This window comes from Sorex fumeus, unplaced genomic scaffold (genome assembly GCF_029834395.1).
Source record: "Sorex fumeus unplaced genomic scaffold, SorFum_2.1 ptg000070l, whole genome shotgun sequence".
Lineage (NCBI taxonomy): Eukaryota > Metazoa > Chordata > Mammalia > Eulipotyphla > Soricidae > Sorex > Sorex fumeus.
The window spans coordinates 13,712,621-13,736,366 of NW_026606127.1; the positions used below are offsets into that span (position 1 = coordinate 13,712,621).

General features: G+C 44.8%; 1 protein-coding gene across 1 annotated transcript in view; it reads left to right on the forward strand.

The window, feature by feature from the left end:
* The window catches only part of F8 (coagulation factor VIII), a 172,475-nt gene that overhangs the window by 74,098 nt on the left and 74,631 nt on the right, over nt 1-23,746 (forward strand). Inside the window, exons 13-15 of the mRNA XM_056128857.1 lie at nt 437-587; nt 4,309-4,518; nt 15,103-18,199. Coding sequence (XP_055984832.1) covers nt 437-587; nt 4,309-4,518; nt 15,103-18,199 — 3,458 coding nt within the window. The remainder of the gene's footprint in view (nt 1-436; nt 588-4,308; nt 4,519-15,102; nt 18,200-23,746) is intronic.

Consider the following 23,746-nt stretch of genomic DNA (forward strand, 5'->3'; position numbering starts at 1 on the left):
ATTCGTACTCTTTTAATGCTTCTAGATTGGGTACCGTGAGGAGTGATACTTTTTAGGCATAAGTTTAAAGAAGGCATTAATTTCACCTGACACCGCCTCTGCCCTTGTTAGGAATACTGAATACTCACTGCATGTCTCTAAGCAGTGAAGATCCTCTCCTCTGACTGAGCTTGTGGAGACCAGAGGAACAGAAGTTTAATAAGCCATCACCCCTGGCACAGCAGACACATTTGCCCTAAACATATTGTCATGTCTAGGGCACTGCTACCACTCCCAGGCATTGGCATGTGCTCCAAAATGGACCCTGCCTCGAGTTGGACTGGAAGCAAATCATTCTTTCTACATCATGTTCATTCCAGTTCTTTCATCAGCCTTGCTCGCGCTTACCTGACAATGCTCCAGTCTCTCTCTATCTTCCCACGCCTGTAATTTACAGATGATGTCAGACAAGAGAAATGTCATCCTGTTTTCTGTGTTTGACGAGAACCGAAGCTGGTACCTTGCAGAGAATATGCGGCGCTTCCTCCCCAACGCAGATAGTGCACAGCCACAGGACCCAGACTTCCAGGCGTCCAATGTCATGCACAGTGAGTACAGCTGCCTAGTATGGATGACCTGGGCCAGGGGGTCAGAAGCCACCAGATCCAAGTGCCGAGGCTGGAATCTCTTACCTGCTCCGCAGTCTCTACACATGCTGCAGGTCTCTGTACACTGGCTCCTTCGACATTCATACTTCTGTATCAATGTCAAACTGTGCTCATTCAAGGTTTGTGTATCAAAACACTTAGAGTTTCACTTTTATTTTTCAATTTTTACTTCTTTTGGGGACCTCACAGTGTTGCTCAGGGGACCTAGGGATCCCACCCAGTGAAATGTGGTTCAGTGTGAGGGCCCAAGTGTGTGGAGCTGCTCAGGCCTGCAGAGCTGGAGGTTTCCAGGACCACACTTGGCAGTTCTGTGGGACCACATGGTGTGAGAATCAAAGTGATGTCTTTACCCCTGTGTGAGGTCTCTGGCCCTTTAAAGGCATATTAGTCTTGATTAATGTAGTACATTACATTACAGTGTTTGGTGTCGCTGCAAACACCTTAATTATGTAAAATCTCATTCCTTTTGCATTCCATGTCATATCTACCAGTTAAGCGCATATCATAATAAGGATAACTTATGCATGTTAGGGTAGATAACTACTGTATATAACTTGATATATCTTTAAAAATAAAGTTCTGGGGGCTGGAGTGATAGCACAGCGGGTAGGGCGTTTGCCTTGCGTGCAGCCCACCCAGGTTTGATTCCCAGCATCCCATATGGTCCCCCGAGCACCACAGGAATAATTCCTGAGTGTGTGAGCCAGGAATAACCCCTGTGCACTGCTGGGTGTGATTCAAAAAGCTATAAAGAGGAAAGAAAGAAAGAAAGAAAGAAAGAAAGAAAGAAAGAAAGAAAGAAAGTTATCTAGGCCAGGGAGAGAGCCCAACGGGCTGTCATACACTCTTCGTGTATCAGGGCTATTTCAATCCCCAGCACTGCATGATCCTCCAAAAACAGCCAGTACAGGTCCTGAGCAAGGAGCCAGGAATGTTTCCCTTCCCAAGCTGCACTCTTTGGGACTCCTTACAGGCCAAAGATCATGTAATCTCTAGAGAACTGGCACTAGGTGTGTGCAGGCATGACTGTGCAATGTCCCAGTCAAATCTTTCCCCAAATAAAAACCTTTGGACAGCCCTTGAAGGTGGCTTGTTGGCTGAAATTGCCCACCTTGTAATCACTAGACCATGGGTTCCCTTCCATGTGTTGTCCACGTATGCTGACGGTGCAGTTTGAAACCCCACAGTGGTTGCAGAGTTTGTGATCTCTAGAGCACTGACAGCAGGTATGTGTGAGCCTGACTGAGATTCCCCCAGTCAAATTGCCCCCAAATTAAACTCCAGGCAGCCCCTTGGTGCAGCCAAGAAGCTAAAACTACCTGCTGTTTAAACTCAAGGCCCTGTGTTGAGTCCCCTATACTGGCCACAGGTGCCCACATGTTCGGGACCCCTGGAGTGGCCACAGAGGCATGTGCTTATGAGCACAAAGTAGGCGCATATGGGCACTACAATGCTGTCTCCCAGTTAAATCCCTCCCCAAATAAAACCCTTGGAGCCCTTCTAGGTAGATTAGTAGCTAAAACTTCCTGACATGAAAACACTACACCGAGTCCACTCCCCAGTTCTGCCCTCATGCCCTGGCGGTCCCATTTGGGAGCCCCGGAGTGACCACAGAATATGTGATAGCTCAACACCCACAGTAGTGTGCGAGAATGGCAGTGCAATTCCCTGCTCAAATTGTCCTCAAAATCAAAACTTTTTGCAGACCCGAGGGGTGGCTTTGTGACTAAAGTATCCTGTCTTTAAAATGCAAGGCCCTGAGTTCCATCAAGCCCCAGTGCAGCATAGATGGGCCGACTGTGCAGCTGGGGATCCCAGAGTGGCCATGGCACGTTTGATCCTCAGAGCACTGATGGCAGGTGTTTTCAAGTATGACAGTTCAGCCCCCAGTCAAATCCTCAGAAAAAAAGAAGAATTTGGCAACCCTTGGGGGTGTGTTTGTGGCTAAAATGCTCTGTGTTTTAAACTCAAAGACATGGATTCAGTGTCCTGTTTTGGCCAAACATTCCTCCGTACCGTTTGGTACCACCATAGTTGCCACAGAACATGCCAGCTCTAGAACACTGACAGTAGGTGTATGCAAACATAACATTTGCAAGTATGACAGTGCTTGTGACAGTGTGATCCCACTGTCAAATCCTTCCATTCCACCCCACAATCAAAATATTGGGAAGTCCTGGTGTGTTGCCCTGTGGCTAAAATCGCCGACCTTGTAATAGTGAGGGAGACCCTCAGATTGGCCACAGGGCATATGATCTCCAGAGTTCTGACTGCAGGTGTGTGTGTGGAGGAAATTGACATCCCCAACATTGACATACCCCAGCTAGAGCCACTGGTGGGAGAAATTGATAATCTTTTGTTCTGAAATTGATAATGATAAAGACAGTGAAAAGACAAGTCAGATAGCTTTAGAAAATAGTTGCAAATCTGACTGTTATAAGAACACACCTAAATGAACTAAAGGTTTGAATAGACACAATGCAAAAGTTACTTAGAAGACAAATAAGCACTTGCAGAAATTTACAAGGTCATCACTTAGCAGAGAGGAAGGACAGAGCATCACATTCCCTTATTTTGCATTTGCTCTAGTGCTTTATGTTTTCAACTTTTTTTTCTTTTGGGGTCACACACCTGGCAATGCACAGGGGTTACTCCTGGTTCAATTACTCCTGGCGGTGCTCAGGGGACCATATGGGATGCTGGGAATTGAACCCGGGTTGGCCGCGTGCAAGGCAAACACCCTACCTGCTGTGCTATCGCTCCAGCCCCTGTTTATTTGTTTTTGAGGGTGACAGAAACTTTGTTGTTGTTGTTTTTTGGCCAAATTTTATATTTGATAGAGGAATCTTCCAATGCTTCAGCCTCAAGTTGGGGGTCGCATTTAAGGACATTTATTTAAGGAGGAATTCCCACCAAGCTGAGGGAACAGGATCTACCTTCCCTCTTATTGCTTACCTTTTTCTATGAAGAATTAACATGCTATCGTTTTAGGAACTCCATTTATTGATTTTTTAAATTTGGGGAGGTTTGAGGGTTCAGGCCATTTTCACTCCCTAGGGAAAACATGATAATGGCTGAAGGAAAATGGGGGTAACCTGTTCCTATTGTACTTTCTCTCTCTTTTGGGGGGGGGTTGGGCCATATCCAGCAGTGCTCAGGTCTTACTCCTAGATATGCACTCAGAGATGGCTCCTTGTGGGCAGAGGGAATCATATGTGGTGCCGGGGATCAAACCTGCATTGGTTGCATACGAGGCAAGTGCCCTACCCACTGTAGTATCACTCCAGCCCACAACTTCACTTTTAACTTCTTGCACATAGGCCCTAGTTAATAAAGATGGAAGTTTCTCCAGAAATAAAACCACAACCTTGAAATACCTAAGATATCCTGTTAGGCAAGGATTAAAGACATGGGGTGCATGGGGGCAAAGACGTTGTGCATAACACAAATTTCAGTGTCACTGGCTACTGTGTTCTTTTCTCTTGGGACTGGAACTTAGCTCGTCCAGTATCCACAGTTGACTGTGAGGAAAATAATGCTCTCTCTGTTTGGGGGAGCAAGGCAACGGACACAACAAATAATTACTTAGAACATATTATGACAATCCAGTCCAGGAAGTTCGGCTATTGTTCAAACCTCTGAATTCCTGTGTCTTTTGCAGGCATAAATGGTTACATGTTTGATAACTTACAACTGTCAGTCTGCCTGCACGAGGTGGCATACTGGTACATTCTCAGTGTTGGTGCACAGACTGCCTTCCTCTCCGTCTTCTTCTCTGGTTACACCTTCAAACACAAGATGGTCTATGAGGACACACTCACGCTGTTTCCATTCTCAGGAGAAACTGTCTTCATGTCAATGGAAAATCCAGGTCAGAGTTTTAAATTTTTATATTCCCAGCTAATATTGCTTCACTAGCTAGACACTATTTTGCCCACTGGTTCCTATCTGGGTGCTAATGATTTTTGTCATTGCAAAGGATTTTAATGACAGTGCTGCCTCAGAGATTTACTTTCAAAGTCACTAATCCAAAGTGCTGAGGCCAGGAAACTAGCTTGAATGGCTTTCTCCATGTGAGAACCCTGGTCTCTAACCAGAAAACTGCAAACAAAAACAAGAATGCCTTTACTTACCTTGGGCCAGAATTCAAAGTTTATTTCCTAAGTTAAAGACTCAGTATACCTTTTGGATATGCAACGGCCACATGGGCACTGGTTTCTGTGTGTATTGCGAATAATGTTGGTTATCTTAGAAAAATCCATCGAGACCCTTTTGGAAGTGCTTTGCGCCTATCTCCTCAAACCACTGTGAGGCCTTGGGGATGAATGGGCTCTTGGCATCTCCTCCCACAATGGAACATCCACTGCCAGGCTTTGAAGAGCAGTTGCTATGCTCAGAAGAACCTCACATGTTGTAGGCGCATTCTTAGAACCTCCCAACTAGCACAGGGCCACACCACTCTAGGTGCTGCTTGCCCTGCTCCTTGCAGAGGGGAGCACATTGGACTCCCCCCTCCCTCACCATCGTGGTGATTGTCATGGGGAATTTCTCAAATCTTCTTGAAAGAAATGAGCCTGAGGACACTCTCAGGCAATAAAAGCCCATCTCATCATATGCAACCACGGACTCACCTAGGTCTCAGAGATGTCAGTGGAAGTATTTCTGTGGAATGAGCATGGAAATGCAGCTGCTGGACCCCTCTCACACTGACAGGATCTTATCTATTTCTGTTTTCCAACTAAATTACATGGTGAGCTTGTCTAGTTGTTTATCATTGTCTCTGTTGTTTTACCAAACCTGGCCTACAGTTGATATGTAGTAAATATTTTTCAATGAATGAATCAAATATGCACAAAGTGATGAGTATGTATAATATACTTGCAGTTATCTAAATTTAAGAGAAATGATTCATGGAGGCAGAGAAAATATTTTAAGTCATTTGATGCATTTGGGCAGGAGCGATAGCACAGTGGGTAGGGCGTTTGCCTTGCACACAGCCAACATGGCCAACCCGAGTTCGATTCCTCCGCCCCTCTCGGAGAGCCCGGCAAGCTACCAAGAGTATCTTGCCCGCCCGGCAAAGCCTGGCAAGCTCCCCGTGATGTATTCGATATGCCAAACACAGTAACAACAAGTCTCATGATAGACAGGTTACTGGGCCCGCTCGAGCAAATCGATGAACAACGGGAGGACAGTGACAGTGATGCGTTTAGGTTTTGGGGCCACATCAGGGGTTACTCAGGGATTACTCATGACCCTGAACTCAGCGATAACTTCTGGTGGGGGACCCTATGGAATGATGTGGATTGAACTTGGGTCAGCTGCAGGCAAGGCAAGCACCTTACCCACTATACCACTGCTCCAGCTCTATTTTAAGTTAACGTGTCAATATTTTGAGAAATTTTAATTTTTGATTAGTTCATTTTTTGGTTTTGATGCATACCTGGTCATGTTTCGGGGTTGCTCTCACTTGCTGCTAGCAGTTACTCCTGACAATGCTCAGGAGACTATGTGATTCTGGGGGTTGAACCCAGGCCTCTCACATGCAAAGGGTGCGTTCTAGCCTTTTGAGCTTATGAGAAACTTTCAAACTATTTTGGGAATCATTTAAATTCTAAAGATGAGGCCAAGGAGAGGGCTCAAATTGCTGAGCACATGATCTGCATATGGGAAGCCTAGGTTCCATTCCTGACACTACATGATCCCGAGAGCAAAACTGGGAGAAACCTGTAAACAGAAAGCTGGAGCTAGCCCCTGAACAATGCCAGATGTGGTCCAGCTCACCCACTTCCAATAAAAGGAAATAAAATGAAAAGATGAGCACATTCTGCTTTGGGAGACCCCGCCCATAAACTGAGAGCTGCCCTGCACTTCTCTCCTTTCCTTTCTGTTTTCCTAAATAAAGTCTTTTATTGAATTCAGCCATTTTGCTCTCCGGTCCCTTGCTTTCCATTTAGACTGCTTGAGGACAAAAGCCTGAACTTCTTCACCAGCTCCATTTGGTGAGAGGCAGCCAGGAATCCACCACAGTAAACTGGCTGGATTCAGGTTGTCTCCTCTCTCACCCCTTTCTTCCGCCGGCCTTCTAACATGCAGCGCAGCAGGCAGTGGCGCTCATCCTGGCCCTCTGCTCTCTCCTCCACTGATTGACTTGCCTGATGACCCTGTGATAAAAAGGGGACCCGGAGAACTGACTGTCTTGCCCTCTCGGAGATCTGAAGATCCCTCTCGCTAGAAGCCCTTGGGGTGCTTAGTCACTGGCAGAAAGGTGATTTTACCTCCTCACCCTGAAAATGTTTTTTCTCTGCATCTTCCTTTCAGACTCTCTTAGGGGCATTCCCTCAGGCATTCCTGAAGGTCCCCTGGGGTTCCTCCTGAGAACCCGCCACGCAGGATGGCAGGAGTTTCTATCTGTTTTCCCTTCTCCTTTCTTCAGCATGAGTACTTTCCAATCTTTAAGGATGGCCATGCAGGGCACACCGGGAGCTCTGGTTCTCGCTGACCATCTTTTTCTCTTTCCTGCTACACTGCTTTCAGACAACACTTTATAGCAGCACCACTCTGTGCCAAAATTGACTCTATTCACACACACAATTCTAAAGATAAGCTAACTCTCCCCGAGCTATGGTTTGGGAGAAAAACATTATTTATATAGTAACATTGATAATAAGCACTGTAGCACTGTCCTGTAGTACTGTCCTCCCATTGATCATGGATTTGTTCGAGGGGGCCCAGTAATGTCTCCATCGTGAGACTTGTTGTTACTGTGTTTGGCATATCGAATACGTCATGGTTAGCTTGCCAGGCTTTTCTGTGCGGGCAAGATACTTTCAGTAGCTTGCCGGGCTCTCCAAGAGGGGCGGAGGAATCGAACCTGGGTTGGCCGGGCCTGTTGCATGCAAGGCAAATGCTCTATTGCTGTGCTATCGCTCAGTGATGATAAGGCCCATGGTAAATACTAGAGATTCCCTATGCTTGGGACAGTCAAGTCTCACCTTCTTACATGATTATTTTATTAAGGTGATGGAGCGATAGCACAGCGGGTAGGGCATTTGCCTTGCACGCAGCCAACATGGCCGACCCGAGTTCGATTCCTCCGCCCCTCTCGGAGAGCCCGGCAAGCTACCGAGAGTATCTCGCCCGCACAGCAGAGCCTGGCAAGCTCCCCGTGATGTATTCGATATGCCAAACACAGTAACAACAAAGTCTCATGATGGAGACGTTACTGGGCCCGCTCGAGAAAATCAATGAACAACGGGAGGACAGTGACAGTGACAGTTCTCTAAACAGAATAGTCAAAATTTTGATGATTTTATGGTGCAGCAGGTAAGGTAATTGCCTTGCACACCTGGACTCAATCTCTGGCATCCTGTATGGTCACCCGAGCATTGCCAGGAATAATTTCTGAATGCAGAGCCAGGAGTAATCCCTGAACATTGCCGGTTGTGACCCCAGCCCCCTACCCCAAATACATGGTTCTGTAGTTCCAGGGCATTCTAGTTCCTTCCTGATCCCACACCCCAGAGAGCTCCCCGTAGCCCCTCAGAAGGTCCTAGGCCTCCAAATTCAAGTGGCACAGACGGGAAAGGTAGTCTTGCAAGGCCATCCCCAACATCAGAGGGCAGAACTGCAACCCAGGAACTGGGCCACTGGCCACTCCTCATCTAGAGAAGGCCATCTCCAAATGCCTCAGAAAAGGAAGACAAGTATTTTGAGGAAGCTCAGCAAAAATCAAGCGTAGACATCTCTGCAAGTTTAGGCAAACGAAACTTGAGTAGAATGAGAAATCTAAGAATCTGGCTGTCGGGAGCCAAGGGGATAGCTCCTGGCATGTGGCACATGGCATTCTTGGGGACTCCGAGTTTGATTCCTGGCCACCCATGACCCCAAGGAGCACTGGGCTCCAGTAGCACCGCATCACTGGTTCCAAGCATAAACCTTCCAGCTGTATAGTCAAAGCAAGAAGCATTGGGAGGGGGCCCCTATGATCCCCTAAACACTTCCCAAGAGCCCGCTCCTGCCTATAGAAATCACAGAAGATGCTAGAAACCCTAGAATTAAGGAACACAGTGAAGGAATGAAATGGAAATTATAATTGGGAGCTTCAACACTTGTCATCAAGGAGAGAAAACTCTCTTCACACTCAAGAGTAAGTTTTTAGAAAGTCTCTAGTTTGAGAAGAAAAAACCATAATACTAAAGCAAGCCAAAAGTATGTCTGGGTACTATGAAATGAACCAACGTATGCATGATGGGAGTCCCAGAAGAGAGAAAGCGACTGCCAAGAAGTAATGCCTAACAAGTCCACTTTTGAGTGGGAGGGTCCCTCAGATGCATGAATTGTCAAAGTCCTAAGCATGTTTATGTCACAAATAACACTGTCACATGCTAGGGATAACAAATGACAGCACCTAGAAAACCAAGAAACAGCGGGCCCATCCCATCCAAGAGCCACTGATGGCTTTTTCAGGGGAGCCTTTACTGCCCAAGAGAGAAACTACCAACTAGAATCAACTGTACCTTGCAGAGGTGGAATTCAGGACTGAAGGACAGAGAAAAATTTCCAAGACAAATAGAAGCTTAGGGAGGTTTTTTTTAATCACCAAAAGTTATTCAAGTCAGTAAAACACAATAAAATTGTAATTTTGGGGGGAGTCTCACCCGGTGATGCTCAGCGGTTACTCCTACACTCAGGAATCACTCCTGGCGGTGTGTGGGGGATCATATGGGATGCCGGAGATTGAACCCAGGTTGGCTGCATGCAAGGCAAGTGCCCTCAACTGCTGAACTATCGCTCTGGCCCCTAAAATTGCAATTTTTAAATTGGCAGAGGATCTGAACAGACAAATGACTACCAGGTTCACAGAAAGGTACTCAGCATTGGCTACTAATCATTAGAAAAATGAATGAGATTCTCAATGGGTTGAGCAGAGGATTACATGCCAGGCTCCAGCTTCTATGTCCCACACTTCAGAGTTCTACAAGCACTTCCAAGAGCAGACCCAGAGCACTGAGATGATAGTAGCCCCCAAACACTGCTAGGCACGGCTCCCAAACTAAAAAGATAAAAGAGTAAATATGCTACAGAGTATGTGAATGGATGGAACTCTGTACTGTCAGGTGTAATGCAACTGGTGCAGTCACTGTTGAAAATTTTCCTCCTGTACAAACTAGTACTCCCTGGGTGCTGGAGAGATAGAGGGGCTTAAGGCATGTTCCTTTCACATGGCTGACCCTAGCTCCATCCCTGGCATCATATATGTTGTCCCAACACTGCTGGGTGAGTGTCAAAAAACAAACAAACAAAAAACCCAAACAACAACAACAAAAAGCAAAAATAAAAATATAGAGCCACCCTATAATCGGGCCATGCCTCTCTGGGAATATAATCAAAGGAAAAGGAACTTGTATATCCAAAGACATTGCACCCCCATGAAAATAGCAATATTCTTTATAATAGCCCAGTATGAAAATAACTTGTATCCAATATTGGATGATCTGGAAAAAGAAATGTGACCCCTGAGCACAGAGCTGAGATCAATCCTTGAGCACTGCTGGGTATGACCCCAAACACCTTGGTTTCTGGAAAGAGGGAAGAATCTACAGGAAATTATGCCAAGGAAAATAAACCAGACACAGCCAAATACGGTATGGAATCACATATATATGGCATCTACAAAAGGAAAAAGAAATTTGAATAGTGAAACATACAACGGCAAATTGCATCTCTTTTTAAAAATTTTTGGGGTTTGGGCCATATCCAGTAGCCTTCAGAGTTTAGTTCTTGCTCTGCTCTCAGAGATCATTCCTGGCAGTGCACTTTGGATATCATATGCGGTACCGGAGAGTGAGCCTGGCTGAGCCTCATGAAGGCAAGCACCCTACCACCTGTACTATCGCTCCGGCCCCATCTTGGGTTGAGTCTTATTGACTATGATATTTGTATTTATTTTTTGCCATATATTAAATATAGAACAATGTTCTCATTTTAAAAATTCATACAAATATAGATCAAGTCCCTCTTGCTTACCCTCCAATCAAAGCCCTATGCAAGGTTTGGTACATATCATTGTGCCCTTTTGATACAGATTAATATTCCCCTTTCTTCCCTAATTACTGTTTTCAGGAAAAGGAAGGGATTAGTTTTATTTATTATAATGGTGCATGCAAGGCAAATACCCTACCACTGTGCTATGGCTCCGGCCTGGCCGAGCCGGGTTCAATTCCTCTGCCCCTCTCAGAGGGCCCAGCAAGCTACCGAGAGTATCTTGCCTGCACGGAAAAGCCTGGCAAGCTCCCCGTAACGTATTCAATATGCCAAACACAGTAACAACAAGTCTCACGATGGAGACGTTAATGGGCCCGCTTGAGCAAATCGATGAACAATGGGAGGACAGTGACAGAATTATAATGGTGGAGTATTTAAGAGTTCAAAGATTGATTTAAACGGCTTATTTCAGCCCTGATCCTAATGAATTATGTAGCTGAGTAAGGGAGGGGTCTTAAAAAATTGGGCAACAGGTTTCTGAACACACAACCAGCAAAAAATGAATTGAGAACTCACCTGCACTTGCCTGGTTTGGGCAAAGGGCTCACAGAAGAACAGGGTTTAGAAGCCCCAGTACTCCCCCACAGCACGGCTTTTGATCAGCAGCAATATGCCTAATTACCATGAATTTGGACTCCCATCTTCCAAACTTGTCCTCTAATTATGACCCTATTTTTAGTGACATATCATTATTAGAGCTATGTAAATATCCACTGTGGATTCACACAGGATAAACCTATTTTGAACATTTGTTTAATGGAAAACTTACCATCTTCCTGCTTTTTTTGTGATGTTTTCGCTTTAGTCATCCTCTCTTTTCTTTCTATTTTTGAGAAGGCCCCTCCAAGCTGTGCTCAGGAGACCCTGGGGCCCCTCCTGGAAGTTCTCAGCCCACTGGGGTGGCTGGAGAAAGCATTGCTGCTCCGGCCTTTTGGTGCCTGGAGACTGAGGCACTTGACAGTTTCCAGGGCCACACCCAGTAGTACTCTGGGGCCTCCAGGGCTTTACCTAATGGTGCTTAGGGAACCTGGTGTTGGGGATCCAACAGGGCTGTCTGCACGGAAGGCAGCGCCTCAGCCTCTATCCTTTTTCTCCAGACCCTCACCCTTGTCTTTCAAGAGTTCCATTGTGGTAAGCCATGGCCCCAGAGACTGAGAAACAAATCCTGGAACCCAGCGGCTTTGGGCAGAAATGCATCCAGACTCCGCATTAGGTTACCAGCCCCAGGCCACCCCAGGTGGGAAAAGGTGCTGATCCACCGCCTGTTCCCCCTGGCAGCTCGAGGTCCGCCATCTTCCAGAGGCCAATGGGGGGCCAGGTAGGGGCCCTCAGTGGCGAGACACGTGGGGCCTCGTGGGGTGGGGGTGGAGCCAGCCCTTTACTCCCCTGCCCCACTGAGACCCTGAGTCGCCACCCACGAACAGGCCCTTTGGCTACTTAACAAGCTGCTTAAGCCATGATCCCAGAGACTCAGAAACAAATCTTGGAACCCAGAAGTTTTTGGCAGAAATCCCTCCAGATTTAATTATTAAGATTTCAGAATTCCAAAATCATATCCTATTCATAATCAGCAATAGAAAACGAATTGTCTATGGTTGCCTTTTTGGCAGATCTGAGTGTTGGGGTAAAATCCCAAATAATAACAGTGTGTCTGGTGTTGAAATATTGAATGTAATCAAAGTAGAGAGAGAGTAATGTGGAAATCATCTGCCCCACAGATAGGAGGAGGGTGTGGAATGAGGGGTATACTGGGGTTTTTGGTGGTGGAAAATGTGCACTGGTGAAGGGACGAGTGTTTCATCATTGTATGGCTGAGACTTAAACCCGAAAGCTTTGTAACTGCTCTTATGGCTATTCGATAAATAAATTTATATATAAAAAAAGAGTTCCATTGTGGCCAGAGTGCTACTACAGCAGGTAGGGTGCTAGGCTTGCATGCAGCCAATCAGTGGTTTCCAGCTCTGGCACCCCATATGGCACTCTGAGCCCCACGAGGAGTAATTCCTGTATGCAGAGTCAAGAGTAATACCTGAGCACCACTGGATGTGGCCCCAAAGCAAAACCAAAAAAAGAGTTCCAGCATGGCCAGAGAGCTAGGACAGTGACTGAGGCATCTGCCTTGCATAGAGCCAACCTGGGTTTGTCTCTTTATCACTGCCAGGAGTGAGCTCTGAGCACTGCTGGGTGTGGCTCTGAAACAAGACATGAGTTTCATCAGAGAATATGTATTTTTTGCTTAGAGACTGATCTCACAGACCTGTGCGCCCTTACTCACCTGACTGGAAAGGTTCTTACAAGTGTGAAACTCAGCTAGTGTCTTGACACTTTTCTCTGGCCTCCTTTAAAGAGGTGTCTGGCTCATGGAACCCTTTTGGAAAGCCTCCTAGTTTTAGGTAGGAAGCATTCTTCATCTTATAAGAATGACTGCTGGGCCAGAGTGACAGTCCAGCAGGGAGGGTCATTGGCCTTGCACTGGTTGACCCAGGTTGGATCCCCGGCATCGCATAGGGTCCTCCGAGCACTGCCAAGAGTAATTCCTGAGTGCAGAGCCAGGAGTAACCCCTGAACATTGCCAGGTATGATCCCAAAAGAAGGGAAAAATGCTTTCCTTCTCTTTTCCTTATGCAATTAATTATTGACTGCTCATAAGTGCATCGATTCCATAATGTGTTTGACCACAAAAAAATCTTCTTCAAGCAGTCAGCTGTCCATGAGGATTTTGTGAAACACAAGTGGGGAGAAGGCTTCCCTTTGAGGGAAAGCTGGACTTCTCTATGGATTGGGTTGCAAATATTGTATGAGATGGCAAGGTTTCTGAGGTAACTATTGGGTACTTTAGTGAAGGTACATTTCCCCCTGCTATTTGTGTATCTACTTTACCCTTGTAATTTAGATATTCATGTCCACTATTCTTAGTAGACTTGAATATTTCTATTCATGCCCACTAAAATAGTGGACATGAATATTTCTAGAACTGTGGTGGGAGGTTTTTGTTTTTTTGGGGGAGCTGTTGTTTTTGTTTTGCCCCCACCAGTGCTCAGGGGTTACTCTTGGTTCTGCACTCAGGAATTACTCCTATAAGTGATCAGGGGACCCTATGGGATGCCAGGGATCAAACCCAGGTCAACCGAGTTCAAGGCAAGGACCCTCCATGCTGTACTCTTCTCTGGCCTCTGTAGTGGAATTTTATGTTATGTATTTTGCTTCACTGTGCTCATTTTCCCTGAGAATAGCTGATTATATGTTGGGCATTGTGTTGGGTGACTAAATGCATTCTGTGAAGGGGTAGATTCCATTAGCTTTGTGTTCGAATCAGTAAATAGGAGCTCAGAGAATGCAAAGGACTTGGCATTAGAAACTAGAGCCAGGGTTTGCACATAGGCAGTCTTATTCAGAAGCTGTGTGCTCCGCTTTGTTCTGTACTTTGCTGACTTATGTATGTACACTGGTGATTTGGATCTCTGTCTTAGCAAACTGTTCTGTGGTTTATTAAGAGCCTTCACTATTGTGTATGTTCATTATGTTTATCCTTTTGTTGTTGTTTTTAGACCACACCCAGCAGTGCTCGGTGTTTACTCCTGACTCTGTGCTCAGGGATTACTCCTGGCATGCTCACAGGACCACATTGGGGTGCTGGGGATTGAACCCAGGTCGGCCTTGTGCAAGGCAAACACCTTACTCGCTGTACTATCATTCCTGTACCAGTTTATCCCCATTTACCCCATATTTCTTCCTTTGTTTTCACCAATTTAATTCAGTTGAGCATTTAATTATTGAAAGTCTGAGGATACAGACCGCAATTAAGCTTTGAATAACATAGGTTTGAGCTCCTCATGTTTTCCTATTTGTTTTTGGTGGGAGGAAAGTTTTGAGCCACACCAGTGGTGCTTTGGGATTATCCCAAGCGCTGTGGTCAGGGATCAGGGAACCTTGTGTGTATGTGCGTGTGAATGCACATGCATGTGTAAGGGGGTTTGAACCCAGTCTTACTGAATACAAAGTGCTCAGTCCATTAACTCTCTGTCTCACACTTAAACTTTTAATTTATTTTTTCATGTAGTTTTTACTCTTTCTTTCAGTCATATTTCATGAAATCAGTATAGAACTTAAAAGTGAAAATCTTTGCAAATCTGCATGTGGTATCATGTTTCATCTTAGTACTGTCTTGTGATCACAAATATATATATATGTATATATATGTATATATGCCACAAAGCAGCAGCAGTGCAAAACCAATCTTTCTACCATTGTTGGACTACGGGTTAAATGTGACAGGGATTTAACCCAATGATCTGATGTGTGATGATACCAACTAATATTTTTCATCTATCTGGTGAGAGCTTCTCATATGGAATGTGCTTGGATCTGGGTTATATGTAACCAGAGTATTATTCTTTCTAACCATCAGGTGTCTGGGTGCTGGGGTGCCACAACTCAGACTTTCGGAACAGAGGCATGACAGCCTTACTGAAGGTTTCTAGTTGTGACGGGAACACTGATGATTATTATGAAGACACATATGAAGATATTTCAACGTTCTTAGTGGATGACAATGATGTCATTGAACCCAGAAGCTTTTCCCAGAATTCAAGGTACCCTAGTAATAGTCACAAGCAATTTAAATCCAGCACAATTCCAGAAAACGACCTAGAGAAGCTTGACCACCAATCTGGAGAGAGAACACAGCTGCTTAAATCACAGAATGTCTCATCCAGTGATTTGCTGATGATCTTGGAACATCCTACTCCTCCTGGATTATCCTTCTCTGATCTCCAAGAAGCCACATCTGTGGCTTCAGACCATTTACCCAGAACAATAAAGTGTAACAGTTCCCAGTTTTCAGCACCATGCCTTCAAACAGAATTTCATCTCAGTACAGACAGAGTCTTTACTGAGCCAGAACTTCCATTAAGATTGAATGAGAATCTGGGCACAACAATATCAGTGCAGTTGAAGAAACTTGATTTAAGCACTTCTAATTTATCAAATAATCTAATAGCTTCCCCGCAAATTTCATCAGGCACATTGGCAACAAATCTCGAAAAGGAAAGCAGTTCCTTAGGTCCCCCAAAGATGCCAGTACACCTTAGTAGTCAATCAAACACCTCTGGACTTGTCAGAAAGTCATCTCGTCCTATTGGATCCAATGTATCTTTCGGCTTGGGTCAAGGAGATAATAATCCCAAATTTTTAGAAGCAGCTTTAATGAACAGTCAAGAAAGATCAGTGGGTGGAAATGTCTTACCAACAGAGAGAAATGGGCTACTTGAAAACAGAAGAGGTATCGGACCGGCTTCATTGACTAAAGCTGATACTTTATTCAATGCTAATATCTCTTTGATAAAGACATACAAGACACTAAAAAACTCAACAGCTAATGGAAAGTCTTACATTGATGAACCAATATTATTAACTGAGAATAAAACATCAGTCTGGCAAGATATATTAACAAATAATACTGAGTTTCAAAAAGGGACTTCTTTGATTCATAATGAAACATTTATGAACAAAGACACCACAGGTTTGAGGTTAACTCCTGTGTCAAATGAAAGTTCTTCCTCAAAAAGTATGGAAATGGTTCTGCAAGAAAAAGAGGGTCATGTACCACAAGGTGAAGAAAATTTGTTTGTCAAGATGCTCTTCTTTCAAGGGTCAGAAAATGAAATGAAAAGGACTACTGACAGAAGTTTTCTGAGCTCTGGGCAAAGACCTGGTCCTAAGCACTCAACATCTATAGGATCAGAACTATTTGTACAAGGTCATAATTTCCAGTCAGAAAAGAGTAATGCAATAGGGACAGAGGATGAACTTACAAAGGATACAGGATTCAAAGAAATGACTCTTCCACGTAGCAGGGACATATTTATTGGTAATTTGGAAAATGTCCAAGAAAATGATCCACAGAATCAAAGAAAAAAATCTCAGGAAGACACAGAAAAAAAGGCACCTTTAGTCCAAGAAACTTCTGTTTCACCTTTGATGAATAATGTGACTCATACTAACAATTTCCTGAAAGCCCCTTTCTTACCAAGCTCAAGGCCAAATATAGGAGGTGTAAGTGAAGGGACATATATCCCCCTACTTCATGACCCCAGGGCATCAATTGATTCGACCAGTACAGCAGGGTATAACATAGACTGGATCTCCAAAGCAAAGGGGGAAGTGAACTTGGAAGACATAGGAAAAGAAACAAAGCAAATGGTAGAAGAGTATCCAGGCACCACAAGGATGTCCCCTATTCTAACTCAGGAGAATGCCACCATTCAGCGTGGTAAGCGAGCTTTGCAACAACTCAGACTCCCACTAGGAGAAAAAGAATTTGAAAGGGGGACAATAATAAACGACACCTCAACCCAGTGGCCTCAAAACTTGACGTCTTTGACCCCAGACTCCTTCAAACAAACAGAGTACAAAAAGAAAAATAAAAGAGGCGTTATTCGGTCCCTCTTCACAAACTATTTGGTGAGAAGTAGTGGCATCATCCAAACAAATGAGTCGGTGTTACCTGTTGCAAAGATATTGGTCCCTCCATCAATTAGACCTACAGATCTGAGTAGGATGCCATCCCTGGACAATTCTTCTCAACTGCTAGCAACAGCCTGCACTTATACTTTTAGAGAGAGGAGTCCTGAGATCCAAGAACACAGTCATTTCTTACAAGTAGATAAAAAAGATAACTGCTCTTTACTCATGCTAAAATTGGAGATGATCAGAGGTCAAAGAAAAGTCAGCTCCTCGAGAAAAAGTGACATGAGTTCAGTCACATACAAGAAATCTGAGAATACACGTCTCTTGAAACCAGGAATGTCTGAGATATCTGACCAAGGTGAATTGCTGCCTGAAGCTCACAGTCATCAGGAAGATTCTTTCCCTACAGAAGCTATAAGTGGTTTTCCTGACCACCAGAATATCATGAAAGAACTTTTCCTTCAGAAAACACAGGGGCCTGAGAAACCAAATAAAGTAAATAGACCTGAAAAAATTCCCTCTCTGAAATGGGTCACAAAAAACTTTAGAAATACCCCCTCTGAACGGCTGGATCCCTTGGTTTGGGATGACCAGTATGCTACCCAGACACAAACAGAAGCATGGGAATCCCACGTGTTACCACGAAAAAATATAGCTTTTAAGACAAAGTACCCCATTTTGACCCTGGATCCTTGGAAAGACAGGGATTCAATAGCAGCAGAAAGTGAAAGACAAGACAAGCTCCAGAGAGAAGCCAACTGGGCAAAGTCAGGAGGGACTGGAAGACTGTACTTTCAAAACCCGTCTAAACGCCACACCAGGGAAATAACAATCCCTACTCTTCCACCAGAGGAAGAAAATGCAGACTATGATGATGCCATCCCAGCTGAAAACAAGAGTGAAGACTTTGACATATATGGTGACGAAAATCAAGGCCCACGCAGCTTCGAAAAGAGAACCCGGCACTATTTTATTGCTGCAGTGGAACGGCTCTGGGATTATGGGAGGAATAGATCACCCTATTCAGCAAGAAACAGGTATGGGGACATCGATTATTCCTTACTCCTGCTGTGGTGTGACCTTTCACTTTACCAGGTGCTGAAACTCTCCAAAAGGCAGAGCTGATATGCAGCAGTGGGATCCTAAAGATTGCTTTGTAGGAGAACCCTGAGAATCAGGTGGCAAGGTTCAGATGACACTGAGGGGTAAATGAGGGTTCAGTAATGACCTCAACAATGAGAGTTAGGGGATGCTGAATCCAGATGACATGAACATTTTTCTGAAGAGTTAGCAAGAAATAGGTGTTGATGAAGGCTGGAGCGATAGCACAGCTGGTAGGCCATTTGTCTTGCACGCGGCTGACCCAGGTTCGATTCCCAGCATCCCATATGGTCCCCTGAGCACCGCCAGGAGTAATTCCTGAGTGCATGAGCCAGGAGTAATCCCTGTGCATTGTCGGGTGTGACTCAAAAAGAAAAAAAAGAGGAGTGGATGAAAAGGTAGAAGATTCAGAGTCCAAAGTCTTCAGTGGGGAGCAGGAAGAGGCCACCTCACCCACTTTAGTAGCTACCGGGAAAATCTTGTTCTCTAGGGAGAGTCCTGAGCGAGGTAGGAGGAAGTAGCAGTGTGTGGATCAGGGACTGAACCACAGGTACTCTTGTTTTCCTGGGCACTGAAAATCCATGGGTAGAGTGAAAGAATTTGCTTGCGACTGGGCTAGTGAGTAGGCTGGGCTGGGAGAGAAAGCCCAGAAAAATTTCAAAGATAAGCATAGGGACAGTCAAGCGGTTAATGAATATTTGAATCCTTACTCTATTACAGACACTTCTGTAGAAGGGACTGGAGTGCTGTCAAGTAAAAACTTACATTCTCTTGAAGACTGCCAACACAATAGATTAATAGGGAAATAATTTTTTAATTTAATCACCATGATATATACATTTGCAAAGTTGCTCATGATTATGCTTAGTCATACAGTGTTCCAATGTCCATCCGTTCACCAATGCACGTCCTGCCACCAATGACCCCCACAGCCTGCCTCTATGGCAGATATTTCTCTCTCTCTTGTTTTTAGGCACTTGGTTTGCACTACTCTTACGGAGAGGGTAGCACTGTAGCATTATACTGTCCTCCCATTATTCATCGATTTGCTCGAGCAGGCCCAGTAACGTCTCCATCATGAGACTTGTTGTTACTGTGTTTGGCATAACGAATACGTCATGGGTAGCTTGCCAGGCTCTGCTGTGCGGGTGAAATACTCTCGGTAGCTTGCTGGGCTCTCCGAGAGGGGCGGAGGAATCGAACTCGGGTCAGCTAGGTTTGCCGCATGCAAGGCAAATGCCTTACCCACTGTGCTATCGCTCCAGCCCACTGAGCGGGTATAATGCATATTACTTTGCCTCCTTTCAGCACTCAGTTTGCGTCCAGTGTGGTCCCTTCCAGCTATCATTTTATAGTGGCTCCTTCTCTGCCTTAACTGCACGCCCCCTCCCACTCTGTGACAAGCTTCCTACCATGGACCAGTCCTCCTGGCCCCTGTTTCTACCGTCTTTGAGTTTAATTCACATACTATTTTTTATATCTGACAAATGAGTGCAATCATTCTGTGTCTGCCCCTTTTTCTCTGACTCATTTCAGTCAAAATTATACTCTCCCTGTCCATTCATATAGAAGCAAATTTTATGACTTCATTTTCCAAACAGCTTCGTAGTGTTCCATTTTGCAGATGTACTACAGCTTCTTTATCCAGTCGTCTGTTCTCAGGCACTTGGGTTGTTTCTAGATTCTGGCTATTGTGAATGGTGCAGCAATGAACATAGGGGTGCAGATGGCTTTTCTTGCATTGCATTTGTGAGCCTTGGGGGTATATTCCAAAAAGTGATATTACTGAGTTATATGGAAGCCCAATTTCTACTCTTTTGAGGAATTTTCATATTGTTTTAATAAATAGAATTTCTTGAAAACACTGCTCAGAAGGTCGAGATGAATAATAGGCTAGAGAATGACAGAGGTGGTCTGGGCCTTATATAATTTGAAGGGCTCAGCTGGCACAGCTACAAGAGAAGAAGTTTCAGACAAAGGGCACAGGAGCTGTGAAGGCCCTGAGAATGACCAGGACAGGTTAGTACAAGAACACAAAAGGGGTCACAGCAGCAGAAGACAGTGAAGAACTGAGTGGGAGATCAGGTGGTGAGGCTGAGTCAATTCCTGTATGTCCTAGAGAATAAATCAGTGCATGTGCTCATCCCTCTTCCATGTCCTTTCTACTTCAGGCGAGCCTTTCTTGCTGCAAGAACAGAATATTGTTCCATTGCCATTCCCCTATGCTTCTGGCTCACATCCTATGCTTTAATTTTTAAGATTTATTTTTGGGCTACACATGATGATATCCAGGACTTACTCCTAGCTCTATGCTCAGGGATCACCCCTTGTGTTGCTTGATGGACCCTATATGTTACCTGGGGATTGAACTTGGATCAGATCTCTGGCCCCGCATATTACGCTTTCACTTAAATCTACACTTCTGGACCCTGTGCAATGTTCCTGCTTACTCTTAGTCTGCTGCTCAGTGACCCTCCACAACCCCTCAGCACCACATTTACCAACATTGGTGCCATATAATGTCTTTATGCTTATGATGAAAAATGGAGGCCTAGGTTTCTAGTTTTTGTTTGGGGGCCACACCCAGTGTTGCTCAGGGGCTACTCCTGGAGCTGTGCTTAGGGGTCGCTCCTGACAGTGCTCAGGGAATCATGTGGTGCTGGAGATCGAATGTGGGCCTCCCACATGCAAAGTACATATTAGACCATGGGCTATCTTATTCAGCCCTGTCTGCTAAGAGCTGCTTAGTGGCTTAACTGCCAGCCTCTCCAGTTTTGCCCTTGATTCTATTCATCCTTCCTTACAAAGTGTTGCTTACCCATTGTCTCTTATAACAAGCCCCCTCCGCACTGAGTTGTGTCACCCTTAGTCATGTTATTATTTCTTCACTTATATTTTCTGATTAATATTTAAACAAGTTTTCCTCCTTGCTGCCTTGCTGCTGCTTTTTACTTTAACCCACTTCAACCATCCTTTTGTCTTCATTTTATCTGTAGAATGAGACTGACACCAAACACCAAATTTCAAAAATAACTAGTAGCAGACAGGGCTGGAGAGTTAGTACATCAGGCAGCAGGGAGCTTGCCTTGCATGCAGCCAACCTCAGTTCAATCCTTGGCTCAATATAGAATCCCCCAAGCCCACCAGGAGTGATCTCTGAGCACAGAGCCAGGAGTAAGTCTTGAGTGCCATCAAGTGTGGCTCCAAACCCAAAAATAAATAAACAAAACAATCAGCAGTAAACTATGGACTAAGATTTGGACAAGATGCTATATGTCAAAATGCAGGAGCTATATCCGTGAGTCTCTGGGTTGGTCCACAGTTCCCAGTTTCTTCACTATTTTTTTATATTTTATTTTTTATAAAGTTGTTCACAATAATTTATTACACCGAGCCTGGCAAGCTACCAAGAGCATCCCGCCCGCACAGTAGAGCTGTGGTGTACTTGATATGCCAAAACAGTAACAAGTCTCACAACGGAGATGTTACTGGTCCTGCTTGAGCAAAATCGATGAACAGTGGAAGGATAGTGCTACAGTGCAGTGCTGCTATTCCAATATCAATCCCAACACCATTACACCTTCCCACCACCGTATTTCGAATTTTTTCACCCTGACCTCCAAAGCCTGTCCTCAAAGGACCTAAATAATTTATTTTGCATTGCTTGTTATGAATAATTTGCTAAAAACGATCCTAAAAAGTTTCCTTAGAGGAAAGTGTGTGAAGATTGTTTTATTTCACCTGTAGCCATTAATCCCCTGTATAGGAGACTACTAACATGTTGTTGATACAGTTTGAACCTTGTGTGCTAATATATATATATATGTATATATATATTAAGGTAAAGGCAAAGGTAAAGGCCCTCCCATTGTTCATCGATTTGCTCGAGTGGGCCCGGTAACGTCTCCATTGGAGACTTTGTTGTTACTGTGTCTGGCATATCCAATACGTCACGGGAAGCTTGCCAGGCACTGCCGTGGGGACGAGATACTCTCAGTAGCTTGCCGGGCTCTCCGAGAGGGGCGAAGGAATCGAACTCGGCTCGGCCATGTTGGCTGCGTGCAGGGCAAACGCCCTACCGCTGTGCTATCGCTTATATATATATATATATATATATATATATATATATATATATATATTAGAGATTAGTTTCCTTCTACTTTACAGCCCATCAAATGTGGAGTGCTACTCTTGGTACCTCAGTGGCATAGAGTATAAGATGTCACTCCAGGAATTCTAAAATTTTGAATAAGGTGACACAGCTGGGTTAATTTAATTTTTCAACTGGGTAGTGATTTTGGGGTCTGGAGGCATCTCTATGACATGTCGCTCTGTGTTGATGTTTATGGAGATTTTAGTCACAAATCCTGCATACATGGGTTTTTCAGCAGATTCATTCACTGATGAGGCTCATCTGAGCCTGTGGAGATGGGCCGTGAGCATGGCAGCAATTGAGTTCTGGAGGTTTTTTGCTGCTGAGGCTCTGTTGGGGCAAGTGGGAGAACTCACCCACTCACCCTGAATGAGACAGCCTGGCTCAAGGTCCAGAGCCATGCCTTCAGCATGATTCTCTCTTCCCAGAGATTTATTTGTGGGTCTCAGTTCTTCACTATTGTCTGCCATGAGCACCCACTCAGCATGAACACAAGCACCCCACCAGCTCCACTGGGAAGCCATCAAGCTGAATCCAGCAGCCGTTTGATCTTCACAGTGAAGCAGCAAGTTCCCAACACCCAAGTTTTTGGGGATCCAAGGTCTCAAGCTAGAGCAAGGGATTCCCTTTTCAGGAAAAAGTCAGTCCTTGCCTTTGTCCAGATCCCCAGGCCAGCAGATTTGTCGTTTATCCTCACAGGAAAGATTATCAGGAAGGAAAATATTGAAGATTCTCTTCCAAGATTTAGTTGTGAATCTGTAGAGTTGTGCCGGTGGTTGGGTTATGTGGCAGTACCTGCGGGATGTGGTTGTGGCTTCCAAAGGGAAAAGGGGGTGAAGGAAGGCTGCTTTCCCCCTCCTTCAGGAAGACCCCAGAGTTCTCAGCCTGACAAGTGTACCTGAAATTTTCATTGATTTGGTGTCTGCAGAGATTAGTCATGAAGCACTAGAGTTGGGTCATTGGCATAGCCCCACCTGTGGTTGTGGATATGGTTGCCAGGGCTTTGTCAGAGTGGAAATTTGTCCTGCCCTCATCCCAAGGGCACCTAAGACTTTTTGTCTGGGATATCAGAGTACCCATGAATTAAAATTTTTCTTTGAAATGTTTTCTTTATTGCAATGCCTTCAATAGAATGTAACATTAGAAATTATTTTTTAAAAATTGAATCACTGTGTGATACAAAGTTTTTCATGTTTGGGTTTCAGTCATACAATGTCCCAACACCCTTCCCTTCACAAGTGTACATTTCCCACCACCAATGTTCCCAGTTTTCCTCCTGCTGACCCCTCCCCCAGCCTACCTCTGTGACAGGAACTTTCCTTCTCTCTCT